This window comes from Molothrus aeneus, chromosome 5 (genome assembly GCF_037042795.1).
Source record: "Molothrus aeneus isolate 106 chromosome 5, BPBGC_Maene_1.0, whole genome shotgun sequence".
Taxonomy (NCBI): Eukaryota; Metazoa; Chordata; class Aves; order Passeriformes; family Icteridae; genus Molothrus; species Molothrus aeneus.
The window spans coordinates 50602815-50619834 of record NC_089650.1 but is presented as its reverse complement, the minus strand read 5'-3'; the positions used below and the strand labels follow the sequence as shown (position 1 = coordinate 50619834).

The 17020-nt window shown below is 38.2% G+C and overlaps 1 protein-coding gene across 2 annotated transcripts in view; it reads left to right on the top strand.

Annotated features, from left to right (window-relative positions):
- The window catches only part of TRABD (TraB domain containing), a 29249-nt gene extending 16765 nt beyond the window's left edge, over positions 1-12484 (top strand). For both annotated transcript variants that reach the window (XM_066550683.1, XM_066550684.1), the window contains 7 exons: positions 79-245; positions 1096-1236; positions 3705-3815; positions 5210-5349; positions 6623-6795; positions 8431-8542; positions 11105-12484. In XM_066550683.1, coding sequence (XP_066406780.1) covers positions 79-245; positions 1096-1236; positions 3705-3815; positions 5210-5349; positions 6623-6795; positions 8431-8542; positions 11105-11276 — 1016 coding nt within the window. In that variant the 3' untranslated portion in view covers positions 11277-12484. The remainder of the gene's footprint in view (positions 1-78; positions 246-1095; positions 1237-3704; positions 3816-5209; positions 5350-6622; positions 6796-8430; positions 8543-11104) is intronic.
- The last annotated feature ends 4536 nt before the right edge of the window (positions 12485-17020 follow it).

Here is a 17020-nt window from a genome sequence, read left to right as displayed (position 1 = left end):
ATTTTTATTTTCTGTCTGTACTTACCTGCACTTTATATCATGTGTGCTTTTCTTTTCTATTTTTCTTTACATTTATAGCTGATGCAGATGCATTTAAAATTCTCCTGGAGATGAAGCTGAAGAAGAGGCAGAAAAGGCCTGCTTTACCAAACACTGTGACTGAGCTTAATACTGAGGATGGTTCTAAAGTATATGTGGTTGGAACAGCCCACTTCAGTGACAGCAGCAAAAAGGATGTAGTAAAGGTAAATACTCAGTGTGAGCCCTTCAGCAGCATCTTTATAATGTTTCAGTTTAGCACTAAGTAGAATGAAGTCCAGCTCTCTGACTTGGTTCTGTGCTGTAACCTTCAGGCTCTGTTTTTTGTAATTGGCTGTTAGAGGACTAACAGCACTATGGGATGAGAAGCAGACATTTACAGTAATAATTTTTGATGCAATACATGGTCTCCCAGCTCAAATATTTTTATTTTCCCTTCAGTAAAAAAGGCAGATACAGCATCAGTGTTGAAAGTAGAAATCTCACTAGTGAAGCTTACATTGCTTGGATAGTATTTGGCTGTAAAGCCATCCTGCACAACACTTGGATTCCATTCTCAAGCTGCAAATAGGTCTGAAGCCCTAGTGCAAGTAGGAACTATTTCATATTGTACCTCCTGCAAGCTCTGCAGTTTAGACTGCCTTTATTCAGGAGGATAGAGGGAGAGGAATCTTGTAAGAACCGGGGTTGCAGGGTTGACAGTTCTGGCACAAAGTGCATCCTAACTCAGATAGAAAAATACCACAGTCAAATCAATTTTGTGAATGTGAAAAGTTTACCATGAAGTGTTTCTTCCCTGCTCCCCTCCCCAGCACAGTATGTTCACCATTATCCTGTCCCAAAGCATCCAGTAACTAAGACATTTTGCTGTCACCTGCCTTAGTATTTTTGTCAATGCATAGTTATTTGGAGAACTCTTATTTACTACTGTTTTTTTAATTGAAAATTATTATTGGAATGTGATTTTAAGGTCCTTTCTCTCTTTAAAATGTTGATATTGGCTGCATTTCTGTTTATTCCTTTCTAAAGCAGTATAAATGAATTCATCTTTTTCAGACAATACAAGAAGTGCAGCCTGATGTAGTTGTGGTGGAACTATGCCAGTACAGAGTTTCTATGTTAAAGATGGATGAAAAGACATTACTAAAAGAAGCCAAAGAAATAAATCTGGAAAAACTTCAACAAGCTATAAAACAGGTATGATTTCTACAGTGAGAATTAAAGGTTTATGTTAAGAACAATTTGTCAGATTGCAATCAAAACCAGTGTTCCCACCAGCTGGGAACCTAATACTGTTGATGCAGGTGAGAGTACTATTACACTGGCAAAGCTAGGCTTGGGTGTTATTTCTGTTTTCAGATGGAGCATTGAGGACTTTCTTTTCACAACAGGATTGGTTGGGCAAATTGCTGACCTTGACAGGAATCCTCCTGCATTAACAGCTGCTCTATTTGCAGGGCACAAGTCTAACTTTGCAATTGTAATGCTCTGCTAATATATTTAAATGTGATTATTATTCCTGCAATCTGCATCTGTATCACAACTATTAAAGAGCACTTAATTTTGGTGTTTTCTGTTTAGGTGCATTCCTTCTTCAACCTAGTGTGTTGCTCTTTAATTCCTACCTATCCACTTGTCTTTGGAGTAGTTTCTAATTGACAATAGGCCCTAGAGGGGGATTCTGAAAAATTTGGGCTAAAAAGTGTGGGATTCTCTTCAAATTATAACTACTCTGGCAGTTTGATGTTGACATGTCTGGATATGTGTGCCAAAAAAAATCCTGTATTTTTTCAGTTCCACTTAGCTAGCTTGTATTTGAGTGATTTTAAGCTAGACACAGTGCAACAACACAAAGTTGACTTAAAAATGACAGGACACTTGAATAGAATGGCAGTGTTTGGTCAATAGTAAAGAGTTTCAATGTCCAGTTGGATGAAGAATTTTGTAGATTGTTATTTTGATTGTGTGGTAACTGTATATTGGAATTGCTTTATTGATAAAACTGGGGGACTTCCAGGAGTGCACCCTCCCCCCAGAGGAATATAATCTGCATGAATGCAGAAGCCCTTGCAGTGGCTCAGGGCTATGCTCACATACAAGGTCTCAGGACTGGCTTTGTGATTCACTGAGGGAGGCAATAATGTGTCTTTGCTGTTTTCTTTGTTTATGCCCTATGAAAGGAAAAGACACTGCAAAACACTTGCATGTTGCGTAAATTGTTGCATCTATCTGTTTATCTTAGGTAAGGTGGATTATTCTGATGCATGTAGCCAAAATGCATGTTCACAACAACTGGAACAGCATACCTGGGGGGTCTTCTGATCTTGTGAACAGGCACAGAAACTTTTTTTCTTTATATCAAAGCTAAATGCAACAGTTTATGTTGTGTTAAGAGGAAAAGAACAATGAAAACAAAATAGCAGACTTTTTTTTCTCTGTGATGTAAAGTCAGGTTGGCAGCTTGGCAGGTAGCACTTCCTACCTGGGCTTGAAGTGATCTTGCATGCAGGCAGTAGAAAACACAGACTCTGTTGGGTCCAAAGCCAGAGAATACTGCAAAGATCCTTCCTATTCTTATAGCTCAGTATTAGTCTCCTTTACTCTATTTGCAGGAATAATGCAAATAATAAAATTTGAACATTTGGCCTTTTAAAGAACGTATTTCTCTATCTATGGTCTCAACCAAAAAATTCCCCAACCTTTTCCCCTTTGAATCACTAACAGTATGGATTATATAGGGAAAACCAGGAGAACAGTCCAACTGTCTTATGCCAAATTATAGTGTCTTTGTTTTTCTCTGATAAACATCAGACTAGTTGGTAAGTTGCTCAGTTATGCCTTAGTTGCCTCATCTTATTGAAATGAGACAGGCCCAAAAGCTACACTAAAAGTCAAAGCTGCTTCCAACTTTCATCCTTAAGTTTGGAAATGATTTCGGAAAAAAAGCCCAAATGGTGTCTTATTATAATCACTTACATTAAATATTTAAGTGCTAAAATTGGATTTCATTGCTCTTAATTGAAGCTGGAAGATGAGCAGAATGTTGACATGAAACATAACATATTTGCAATGGATCACTGGCATCCACAGCTTGTCAGGTAACTGCTGCAGGTTAAAGCCAGACTTCCTTTAGCTCCTCCTTGAATTTCAAAACCCTTACAGTTGTTTGCAGAGAGTTGTTTGCTTTCCATTAAGCAAAGCAACATGGTGCAGAGTGGTATCTGGCTCAAATGTGGATAACCTGGAGATGTGCAGTACCAGTTGGCTCAAACCAAACTGATAAGACAGGTTTTTTCCTTACCTTCTCCCTGGCTTCCTGTTTCTACTATCCCTTCTGTGTCTGTACCACAGAACTGTTCAACCATTAAGTTATTCAGACACTTGCTTCAAGCACACAGAGTAAATACAGACTGAAATAAATCTGGCTATCCTTCTTTATTTTCTTAACCTGTTGTACGTTTTTGTTGAAAGGCAGAATACTTTGGCCACACAGTGAGGTAAACTGATAAAAACTGACATATGGGCTGTATTGATGAGTGAATTGGCTCCAAAATGTAGCTTCAGTGCTGTTTCTTGATTAAAATAATTAATGTTTTTTTTAATTTCTGTGAACAGTACATTCTTCAGCCTGTTTTTTTTACATGTTTTTCTCCCTCTTGTGCCAGAATGGAGTCATGTCTGGATTGATGCAAATGCTGCTTCTGAAGGTTTCTGCTCACATCACAGAGCAGCTGGGAATGGCCCCAGGAGGAGAATTCAGGGAAGCTTTCAAAGAGGTGAGAACTTGAGATGGCTTTTCTGAGGTCAGATTACTGGCCTTTTGCTTCCAGAGTTGAACTCAATAAAACCATTTTGCTATTGCCTAGAAAAGAGCACTCTGGCCATACCTCTGCTGAAGCCAATAAAGTAGTAAAAATCATTTTCGACTTCAAACTGTACCTTAAGGTACAAAGATTGGTAGACATAAGTGGTAGGAAAGCAATTCAAATAAGGCTTTTTCCTGATGATATTTCTGAAGATATTTGTTTTATTAATGATTTTGTTTCTTTTAAATAATTATTTTTGAATTCTCAGTATTGATGTTGGTACCATTGTTTGTTGGTGTCAGGCTTTCAGGCTGTGAAAACCAGCTCTAAAGGATTAATGAGATCTGATATGTTCCATTCATCTACAAAGATTGGGGAAGTCAAAATATCTGACTGATCTGTTGGTCCTATATGGTCTTTTTAATGTCACCTTTTGTGCTACTGCCAGCAGTGATACTGGAATGGATCGCTGTTAGCTGTAGTTAGCTGTGTTTTACAATACTCTTACTTTTTTGTCTGGGAATACTGGGACACTATTTTCTGTATGTGCATCCATCTTGCAGAATGTATCTTGCTATTTTAATGTAAATTATGCACTAGTAAGGAAATCTGAGAGACATTGCTGATAAATAATCGGGAATCACCTGTTATATTTATCCTTAATAAAAAGAAAACTTCTTCAAAGTTTATTTTCTTGAGCATTCTAGACCAGAATTAAATATTTTAAGTATTTCCCATTTTATGCAGGAAAGAAAAAAAATTAGCTCTGTCCTATTCTAAAGTGATTGCTGGAAATTTTTAAACAACTATCCATAGAAAAGAATTTTCTAGAAATTCCATACTGTGCTAAAATATGTCAGGGTGAGCTTACAGCCAAGTCTCCCATTATCATGTGGTATCTGGCATCAGTTATTGTCTCATAAGCTCTTTCTTTAATATCTTTTACCATGACCAACTGTAAGGTTGATGATCCTGACAAATGCTAGGTGAAACCAAAATGATGACACCATTGATGGTTCACCTCAGACCTTACTCAGGCCCAGATATTGAGCCACACTGCCACCTTATGTAGCAAATATTCAGAACCTTTGTGCTTCAGTACAAGTAACCTCAGGGGTGTGGTATTACAATTTAATGGAATACCAACTGCAGTGTGTAGTTGATTTATTCCTTTATGAGGTAATGTAGTAGTATTTTACAAATTTTACTTATTGCAAAGCCAAACTATTTTTTATGTTGAAGTATGGAATATCTTGCTCTTTAAGATACCTTGCATAACACAGTAAATCCTTACTGTTCATTAATAAGAATGTGCTGTGCTGCAGTATGATATGTTGACTAGTTATTTGTATGTTCCCTTTCAGGCCAGTAAAGTACCTTTCTGTAAATTCCACCTTGGTGACCGGCCCATCCCTGTTACATTTAAGAGAGCAATTGCTGCACTTTCCTTCTGGCAAAAAGTCAAGCTTGCCTGGGGCCTTTGCTTCTTATCTGACCCCATCAGGTATGAATAAGCACCCCATATGTTTTATGTTTGGGATGGATTATTCAATTCTTCAGTTTGACTTTAGTATGAGGGTACCCAGTCTGATGCAATGAAATTTGAAGTTAGTGAGAAGGATGAATATACAAACTATCTTGCAATAAGATGTATTTTTGAAGTGAAAACTGTCTTTCTGATCTTGTCAGCTCTTCCTTTGTCTTTCAATGCATTACTTCCAGGTGAAGTGTAAGATTAGATGCTGAAGAATCTCTAGTATACTTTAAAAATGTCTTTAAATTATTATTTTATTATGCAAAAAATGAAATCTTTCTCACTACTGTGTGGGGACATTGTAAATAAGAGAGTAAAGGCCTCAGTACAATAATTTGTATATTCTTAAGAATATCCACATCCAGTCATCATCATGAGATTCCATGGAAAATGAAGTAATAACTCAACATCAAAGTTGTCAGTCTGTTGATGTTTCTGGGTCTGTTGAAAGCTAGCATTTCTCCTTCAGCTTGCCCTGCTGACATTTGTAGTGTCCTTTTCATCTTGGAAACTAAAGGAAGCCTGTTTGACGTCATTCTTTGATAGACAATGATGCTAAACCAGATAATGTCATTGCCACAAGCTATGACCCACAGCTAGGGGTGCTAACAGAGGGGTTTATAGCATCTATGAAAAGAATAAAAGCTCATTACATTTACTCCTGCAGTTCCTTTTTTGCATTTCCTGCCTGTTTGCTATTTTTCTGTTCTGCAAATTGGTTTATAACTTTGACATCCCTGCTAAGGACCAGTGATTGACACTGGGAACCTGCAGATCTTTCTCCATGCCCTCAGACTGTGCATTAGTGTCCCTTTTTTGTTCCTTAAGTAGAGTCTCTGTGTGTTCAATGATCAGATCTGCTTCTTCAGAAGAGCTGTGTATAGGCTCTTCTAAGCTTATTAATGCACACTGAAAATGGGGCACCATGGTAACTCCTGCCTTTAAAGCCCTAGTGGTTTTGTTGACTTGAGTTGCCAGCTTTTAAAGTTGGAAAGGAGAAAATCCAGTTGAACGGGCTAAAGGCGGTGACCTCTTTTCTCTCCCTTTCCTTCACTGTAGAGGTATTGTTAGGTATCAAGTTCTACAGGTTTATGGAGATTATTTTCCTTCTGGAGAGGAAAGCTGGGGGAAGAGAACTGCAGACTGTGTTTAGGTGTAACACCCAATTGTTTTTATTCATTAGTTTGTCTGTGTTGACCTTTAAAAGCGTAATAGATACTGAGAAAACTTACCTTTCTTTCAGTAAAGATGATGTGGAGAAATGCAAACAGAAGGATTTACTGGAACAGATGATGGCAGAAATGATTGGAGAATTCCCTGATCTTCATCGAACGATTGTCTCTGAACGAGATATTTACTTGACCTACATGCTGAAGCAAGCAGCAAAGCAGATAGAACTACCTCGAGCTTCAGAAAGTAATTGTTTTAAAGCAGAGATTATAACCAGCAAGGTGTTCTTTGTGTACTGCTCCAAAGTTCAGTTCTCAGAAAATCTGGGATGTTCAGTTCATGAATGCCATGTGTCACATAAGATACAATGCTTAAAAAAATTTGAAAAGGGGTATTACTCTTCTGTTGAAGCCACCTAGAGCAGTAGACGCTAAATTATGTTTCCTTGCTCATTGTGCTATTTAAAACTGGTAAGTACTAATTAGCCAACCATTTCAAAAGGCAGGGATCTGGTATGACAGCACAGTATGGGACTGTCTTCTATCTTGCTTGTCCCATTTTCTCACCAAATTCATTGTTGTCACTGGCTGCTGAGGGACTCATTTCTTGATAAGTTCTCTCATTTCAGTATTCTTCATAGGTTTTTTAATAATTGTAAATTGGGCTCCTAGGAACTTTGATGATCTAACAGTAATAATCATATGTGACTGCTATTTCAGTAATAATCATATGTGACTGCTATTTCAGCAAGGTATAGGCATATACAAAAATAGTATTTGTCTAATCTTTGGAAGTATTCTGCTGCCATACATAATTGGCATGCCCTCCTATAGATAAGCATACTGAAGTGTGCTACCTCTTATTTAATATCTTAAGATAGTGTTTGTCATCACTTTAGTGCAGAACTGTTGTTTTTGCAGTTCTGCTTTAGAGCAACTCTAGAATAGACTGAGAAAAAGAAAATTTAGAAAAACCAATTTGATAAATGTGTAATAGTTCTAGTGTTTTCAATACAGTTTTGTTCCATTTTGAAGTGGGTTGCTCTTCACATGTTTACTTATTTTTCTGGGAAAATCAAGGGTGAATATTTAAAGCAAAACAGTGGAACTTGTATTTTATATCTATGTATAATGTAGAATTTTCCCCATAGGAAAGCAGCCTGATCATTTTTCCTTAGAAAGTTTTTTGTGAGTTATTTTATTGTGGGATGGTGCTATATTTTTCATTGGGGAAAACTTCCAGAAACCACATTTTGGGTGCTGTGAAATATGGATGGTAGATGGGAGGTGAGGGTGAGAGCTGGCACATGTTGCATTGGTCTGATGGTTGCTGGCTAGCTGCTGGATGTCTCTGGCCTGGATTTGCTGTTGCTGAGGCCAGGTCTAACAGAGAGCTTCAGAGGAACAGGTGTGGTCTCAAGCATTGCTCTCTGATTGTGAGCCCAAATCTTGTTACACTTTATGTGCCAGGTGCCACTGTCCAAAGTGGCAGAGAAAGTGCTCTGTTCAGGAGACAGCAAACACCAGGGGTGTTCCTCATAAGCAGCACAGAAACATGACCTACACAGAAAAGGAAAGAAGTTAATTTAGCTTGCATCTGCCAGGCCTGTCAACCTGAGGCTGAAGTATGAGCACTGGCCAGGTCTATTTATTAAATAAATGATTCCTGGAAATCTAGAAACTGTGCTGACTTTTTCAGACTTTCAGTGAAAGAGGCAGTAGGTGAGATCAGTATGCAACAACAGGGTTTCAATATGTGGTAGTAAAAGCCCCTGTATTTTCAAAATTAAACTTTGTAGTCTCACACATTGGCTAATTCTTTATAACTTTAAATTAGTTCTTTTACAGATATATTCCTTTCTCTTCATCTTTCTTTTCTCAGATGAACCTAGAAAATATATCCCGGCTGTTGTAGTTGGTGTTGTTGGCATGGGTCACGTACCTGGGATTGAAAAGAACTGGAATTCTGACTTGAAGATCCAGGAAATAATGAGGTAACAGTTGTGCTTTTCTACATGTTGATGTAACAGCTTCTTTTGCTAAAAACTAGCAGTTTTTTTGGAGTTTTTTGGTTGATTGTCACAGCTTGAAGAAGCATCTCTACTGTCATCCCTGCCCTGTCAGCTTGCTGACTTACTGTGCAGTGCTTGCAGATTGTGCTGACAGGAAAGAAAAAGAAAGTATCAAAGGAAAAAAATAAATAGTTAAATATGGAGGGAAATAAAGATGAGAATGTGCCCTTGCCTAGACAGAAAATTAATTGGTCCTGATTTAAGTCTTCTAAAGCAAAAATTCAAATGAGGGCTGTTGAAGATGGTGAAAACAGAACAAGGCTTTTAGTCTAACTTAGGTAAATGTAAATCATTGGATTTAAAGCTTTTGTTTTGTCAGGACACTCTGACTCTGGCAAGCTTAGTGTTGCAGTTGTTTGTACCCTATTTTAAGTGTATATCTAAGTAATGACTTGTTTTAATGTGTATACCTAACTAATTATGAGCTGCTTTAAGCCATGTACCTCATGAACTCTTGCTTCAAAGTACCTATTAAAATAGATGTTTATGCTTTGTTAAAAGACAGAATTGAAGAACCAAAGCATTCAGACTATGTGTATCCCATAAAGCCACAAAGGTCAGGATTTCAGAAATACAGGAGAGATTATAATATAACCTAGTAGTATTGGTCTGTGGGGCTTTAGGATTATGGAGTCTTTCAGAAATTCACTCTTTCCTTATCACATCTGTTTATTGTGTTTATGTAACCACCTCACCCATCTCTTCAGAGACTATGAAAACCACAAAAGACTGACATCCACATAAATGTTATATGTAGACTTCTAAAATATGATTTAGAGAGACTTTTGTTGTCTGGATTCAAGAACACAAAGTAGAGAGGCTCTGCCTAGCCATTTATAATTGTCTTTCCAGGCCAAGCCTCACCTGGAGTCACAGACTAGATGTCCATTTTCCTCTGCACCCTCACAAATAACCTGTGTAGTTGTGTGGTGGCTGTTGGTTGCATCATTGACAGCACAGAACTGAACAGCCCAAAGACCAAGTGCATGTCTTCAAGCCTGCATAGAAGGTCTTTCTCATCAAAGTTTAGGCTCTGACTTGATTGTCTTTACCATGCCACTGCCATAACTGAGCAGAAGAGTTACTCGTATTTTTCACAAGGCATTAATATTGCATTAACTTGATTTTCTGAAATAATTTGAAGCAAATGACATTCATAATAGCGCTATATTTGCAAATTATTTTTCTTTCAACTTTTTTGCCCTTCCTGCTGTTACACTGCAGTTGCAGAGCAGAGTTAGACCTTTCTTTTGTGGGTTTAGTGTTCATCACCGCTCTAAGATGGCAAGTTTCTAAGATTTTCTCAGGTATTTAGTAAATTTTAGAAGTTGGAACATGAACTTGAAAATTTTCTGGCTAAAAACATAAATGTATTTCTAATTTTTAAGTTCATGCATTGAACCTGACTCCGAGCAGATCTTCCTGTCTGCCACAGAATATTTTGAGTTGGAAGGGATGTACAAGGATCATTGAGTCCTTGTGAATGGCCCAAACAGGTATTGAACTCATGACCTGGGCATTATTAGCACTGTGCTCTGATCAGCTGTTATTAATTGTTTCTTTTAAATTGTGGTGAGGTATTGGAATTGAGAAAGAGTAGGTGGAGAAAATTATAAGAGCACATAAAGAGATCCCTTTACACCATTCTTGGATCAATACATACACTTTTTTTTAACTCTCCTGTATATTGCTGTAATGTGCAAAGTCTTACCAGTGATAATTTTCCCTAGTTTGAGCACATGGATCTAAACTCAGTCTAGTTGTATCCTTATCTCAGCACATTTAACCTGGTTTGAGATCACCCAGTGTTTTTGCACTATTGTAACTGATTACTTCTGAATACATTAGAAACTTTTTCTGGATATAAATGAATGATAATTGAGGCTCCTTTGAAACAGCATATGGAAGCCTCTGAGTTGCCTGTGAGAGGATTATGAGTTGCTGTGGGTGCAGAGCCTGTTAGTGAGGGTACAGGGCTGCATGTGCATGTGGCTGTGCTCTCAAAGTCAACTTTATTAGGAAGGTACTATTAACTGTTTGCTTCATATGCCCACAGTGAGACTGCTTGACTGCTGGGGGGTAGACCTGGTGTGCCTGTTGTGTCCTGGTTCAGGTGGCCAGTGCAGAGACTTCCAAGCGGCTCTGTGAAAATCTCATATTCTCTTTTAGTATTCTTCAAAAAGTCTGAATATTGACTTAATTATTTTGGCAGGGTGATGGACAAGTAAAGCTTCCTAGCCATTAAGAGTGGCATAAGTAGAAAGGGATTTGTTAGTGTTTATTCATTTTCATTGTTACTGAATTCTATGTAGCCCTTGAACATGAAAGAATACACTGTTCATCCATGATGCATCTGTTACGTGAAAATTTCCTGCACTGTGGGGAGGAAGGGGAGAAAAAATCCCTTTTCTTTTTTTTAATTGGAAAATGCCTACTGTTTCCAGCTATGCAAATATTAATATTGTTTTCTATCTTTTGTTTCAGTGTGCCTCCTCCATCAGCTTCAAGTAAGATTTTCAAATTTGTTTTAAAAGCAACAGTTTTTGGACTGCTGGGATACAGCTGCTACCGAATAGGTCACAGGACAGTTCAGTTTGTTCTCTCAATGCCAGCAACACAGAGCTATCTTCAGAGGCTGACAGAGGTGCCTCAGTAGTGATCAACCAGTAGAGGCTCTATGTGAAGAAGGTGGCTGAGGAAAGGGCGATGGAGGCAATGCATGAACTGGACTGAAGGATGAGGATTCTAGTCAGACCTGATTGATGCTGAGCAACACTCAATCACTATATAATAAAAGATTTGGTACTAAAGTTACACCAGCTATGATGTAATTAATAGTTTTGATTCTTGATAGGTGTGTTGCATGAAACCAGATGATTCCTGATTGAGGTAAAAGAAATGTGTATGCAAATATATATATATATATTATATATGCATACTATATACATGTTCACTATATATATGCATTATATATAATATATATATATAAAACTGATGATGTAGTACAGGCAGCTTAAAGGGTGTGTGTTCATGTCTCCTTTTCCAGAGGAAAGAACAACACAAAGTATCCTAATCAACTGCATCTCCTCTGAAGTTCAGGGACACTTGAGTGATTCTTTGCTTTTTTTTCCTTAGGTATAATAATACCAAGTGTTCGTTTCTGGTGCCAGACACTTTTACACATAATTTAAAAGACATCTTCTCAATGTGTGTTTTATACCTAATACATTTAGGCTTTTTTTAAAATTAAGAGCTTTCCAGAAATTTCAGAATTGTACAGGCTGTCATACGTACACGGCTCAAATTTTTTACAAGCCTTACTGAAGAACAGGAATGTTGCCTTTAGATTGCATCCCTTGTTACCACCACCAGTTGAATTGTCTTTCTCCTGCATAGAGAAGGTATAGCCACCCCATCAGAATGCAATGTGGTTTGTGTCAGATGTTTACAGGACGCTCTGTTCCTTTAGACTAGCTTATTTAAACTGTATTATTTAGCCAAATCCTGCTGGTTCCAGTATTGTAAATTTAAGAGACTAGAACTACTGTACAATTTACTTTTGTTTCTCAGACCTTTCATATTTGGCATAAAAAGCTTGGAATTAACCTGCCCCTTGTTTTTGCTACATGAAAATACTTTATTTATCAATGTAATTTTGTGGTGGATGAATATTTTAATCTATTTAATAGGAAAGCAGTGTTCAATTTAGTTTTTCAACCAAATGTAGCATTTTATTTGGATTACCTGCTATTTATACGCAGAATTATGGGTACTACAGACTGCTGTTACTTTCTTTTTTAATTATCTGGAACAGTCATCCATCATCAATCTTTCTTTCTTTCTTTTTTTTTTTTTTTTTTTTTTTTTTTTAATCTTAGCTTCATATTTCATTGGAATTTTTTGGTACCTTCCCTTTTTATAGGATTGTCAGTGATTGTAAAATGCCCTTGGCAATCAGCTAGTCCTAGTTCAACAACACAGGTAACATTGTCATATCAAAGTTAACCCAATGTATTTGAGTGGAAATGTCCCATTTGCTCCTCAGGCTCATATACAGTTGCTCAATGCTTAAAGTGAGGTTTTAGTATCTGTATTAATTTCTTTTGGAAATGAAAGATGGGAACCAATATGTGAGGCAAGAGGAGGAAACGGTGATGTTGCGTTTTGTGTTTCATTTTGGTTTTTCAGTTGGTTCAATAAATCAAGAAACTTTTAATAGGGTATATTTCCAAAGGCTTGTCTTGGACATAGTTCCATACAGTCTTTGTTTGCTTAAAGTATGTACATCTGTCTTCTGTACAGTGTAGTCTTTTTTCAGCTTTTAAATTTAAGGGCCTGATGCTCCTCTGTGATGGCATTGATTTTGCTGGGAGCTGGTCTGTCCATGCAACCCAATGCTTTTCTGCCATGCTCTTTGAGAATTGTATGAGTTCCAGTGCAGCAAATTATTAAACTGTGTGATTATCTTAAACCTAACTGAATCTAACCTGATTCTGCAGAGCTCTTAAGATGATGCTAGGTGCTCTTCTGGGTCTGGGCCTTACAGGTGTCCAGGGAATAACCTTAGCAAATGAGAATGACAGCAATTCATGCTTCTAGGACACAAAGTATAAATGATAACACAGAAAATAGTGGGGGCAGGTCCTTTTATTTTCTATTTATTAGTGCTTAAGAAACCACCAGCCATCTCTAGCAAGAGGAGAAGCAGCATTTGTAAACAATTTATAGAAGAATAGAGTGACTGCCTAAATTTTGATTCCTGTTTTTTAAAAACATTTAATGTATTGTTTACAATTAAGCAGTACTATCTGCATAATTCTATTACATTTTATGTACATTTTTAAAAGATGAAAGCAAAAGCTTAAGCTCACTCTTCTCCTGTCTTTACTGACATACCAAAATGTTGTTCTGTTGGTTATTTTCTTGAGAATATTTAGCTGGTAGAATTAAATATATGGATATTTTGCTTTAAGTTATCTACAGATTTTTAAAGTATCTGCAGCTATTTTAAAAGCTCTGTAGATCTTTGATATCTGTGCTCAGGTAATTTTACACAAAGGAAAACAAATCTAAGGTAAATTTTAGATAGGAGCCTTAATCTTGGGTGGGACTAATGCTAAATGATTGTCATGGAGCATTCTTGTAGACTTTGTTTTATGCTTTTTAGCCAAAAGTGATCACCATCTAAGGTGTCCATTTGTTATTCAGTTATACTCTTCAGTCAGTACCTTAAGTCTGTTGTTTCAATCATTTTTTTTTTATTTTATTTTTTTAACAAACCATATCAGCAGATTCTTCAGAGAACTTCTTGGAGAATTTGCAATTTATCTTCCCACTGTTGCAAATTGGCAGATCATACACATGCACTGTTTATTCAGTGGCACTAGAAAGTGATGAATTTGCAGAACTAACAATTCTATGAATCCATACACAGATTCTTGATGTTGTGTATTCAATGTGTTGTACTGTTTATATAACATAATCCATGGTTTAGGTCCATTCTTTTCTGTTCTAGTCAGTCCTTTCAGTGTTAGCAGCATCCTGTAAAATTTAAGTATATGTTGAATTGTCCCAGCCCCACTTCAACCTTATGAAGCCATATTGTATTTTTTTGGTGACATGTACATCTGTTTTATGCATTTGTACATGTGATGTAAATTTGAAGTATTTTTAACAATGTGTGCCTTTAAAGTGATTTAAAGTAAACAGCAGTATGTTCTATTATATAAAAAATAAAATATTTTAACCACCATTTCTGTTGAAGGTATTTATTTTCCTAATTAACCAGTATTTTTATTAAGAGCAAACACTGGTTAGCTAGATCTAGTACAAGATAATTTCACCATCTAACACATTTTCCTGGAGAACATTAGTTGAACTAATTACTTTCTGCTGAGGGGCATCTGAGTGTAGTGCTGGAGCAGGGAAACGAGTTTTTCTACCTATCACATGTAACTGGTTAAGAGGAAAAGGATGAGTTTCCTTGTCCTACTGAACACACAGGGAGACTGTCTGCTCAATGTGAGAACCTAAATTCAGAGTTAGGCATGGTGAGTTAATTTTTTGGTTGTTGCTGTTCTTTTCGTGTCTCCAGTGCTCAGCTTGCAAGGAGCTGACAGCTGTAGTCCCAGTCCAGCAGAGCACTCCAGCATTGGCTTACATCAGGCACAGTCATTTGTACTTAAAGTGCTGTCCTCCATGTGGGAAGTAAAGATCCTTTAAGTGCAAAAGATGTTGAATCGTGGCAAAGAGCTTTATCTTTCAAATCGACACAGGTAAATCAATATGACCATTATTTAAAAAATATATATATTAATACAAAGACCCTGTATTCATATATGTGATAAGCTGTATTCCATACAGATAATGTATCATCTGTGTGTACCCTTTGTCAATCAGTGGTCCATCTTTTTTGATTGTGTGTAAAGCAAAATGCAGCCCTTTTTTTCCTTGATCAGGCAAAGTTCCCTCCAGTTGCAATTGGAGCTGTGGCTGCAAAGGATTGCTGGTAAAACCATTTAGGTGGAAGAAACAACTTTAAATCCTGTAGTGCTGTGCTGCCCCTGGGAGTGGCAGAGGACACTGCAAGCAGCTCTGCTCTGGAGCAGTGCTGGCTCAGGCAGCTGCCTGCTTTGGGAGCGTATAGTTCACCAGCATGACATTGCACACTGCTGGCCCACGTCACATTTGAGGTGTCTCTTCTATACCAAATACTGAACAAAATTTAAAAATTGACTTTTTGAAGTGGATTAAAATGTCTGTGTTTCCACTGGAAGATGTATTTCTGTGTGTATTGTAAAACATCTAAAAAAAGTGAGAAACATACCAAGTTACCTCAAAGTGCCAGGCAGTGGGAGCTACACATGGAAAAGAAACATCACATTATCACTTGTGTAACTCTTAAGATACTCATATGTGTATTTCCTTGTTTCTTTTTAAAACTGAAATAAACTTTAATTTTAGACTTGAGTGTTTTAAGACTGACATTTTTGTAAGATGTGGGAGCTTTTATGTATTGGCAGGAGAAGGGTCACTCATGTGGGGTGTGACTGATGGACAGACTTCAGTGGGGTGCCAAGCCCATGCTGTAGAAAGAGGACACATGGAAGACATCGAGTAAGTAAGTAGCTTCAAAGATACGCACCTGAAATCAGTCTACTGACTCTTTGAGTGCAAAAATGCACCAGCTGTGTATATCCTCACACCAGCAGGTCTTGTGTGTCCATGCCTATGGGAGGACCCCAGGAACAGCTGAAGCAGCTCTCCAGTCCCAGCTGAAGAAACTGGCTGGGGGTTGTGTAGTTATCCACTCCTTCGTCACTTGCCTTGTGCCTGCTGCAGAGTGGAGCTTTCTGTATTCCAGGGAGGCAACAGCAGCAAAGATGGGAGTACTCTTACCCTCATTTCCAGCAGAGAAAAGGCTGGGAGCTGGGGGGTGTCTGCTCTTTTCCATCACAAGCCCTTGTCCTTTGAGTCCTGATGCCTGACCTGGCTCTGGCTCATCCTTGGTAGCTCCCTGCTGAGGGTGTCTGTGCTGCAAAGTGAGCAAACGCTTGCTTTTGCTTGTTGGATGTTTTATCTGTCCGTTTGTGTAGTATGATATGGAAAAGCTCTACTGATGATAGGGGCAGGGGAAAGATGGACACAGCTACTTTCACTCTTGCCTTATCCAAGATACTTGGTACTTGTGTATCACAGCTAATGTGTGAGGGAAAGTGGAAAAAAATTATCCCAGCGAGGTGACGTTCTTTCAGTGGTAAGATGTCCCTGATTCTGGCTACAGAGATGATTTATGAACTGGACAAAGTAATGAAAAGTGATATTTGATTAGAGTGGGCTGGTTATTACTCTGATGTGTCTCTGCAGCAGCTAAGCTGCACATCTGCTTTCTCTAGGGCCTGCAGGAGAGTTGTGTGAGCAAGCCTGGCAAGGCTGCTCAGGTTTGTAAGAGTGCAACCGGGTTCTGGGTGTGCATCACCTGCCACTGGGCAGCTCCTCTCCCTCTCCCTGCTGCCATCACCATGTTGTCTCTCTGCTATGGTTACAGCCCAATTCTTTAGAGCTGAGACTCACGATTGAGTTAGTTGCAAAGTACAACTAATAGTAATAATTTAGTGCCATCTACTGTCTGCAGATGGTTTACCTGCTGTGTCCGGCTTTGAGTGGAGGCGTCCACTGGACCCTTCAGAGAAAGTAAGTGCGCGCACCTTGAAGGGGTTTGGTCTTGACCCACCACTGAGGTGGCTGCTATTAATTGAAATAACACAAAACAGGAGCATTCTGAATAAGTTCTGCCTTGTGGCATATATTCGTTTATCTTTTTCTTCTTGTGGGTCCAGCACCCCCGCGACCTGCTGGCTGCGCTGCTCCGCTCGGGGAGCAATTTCACCCGCTGGGCCC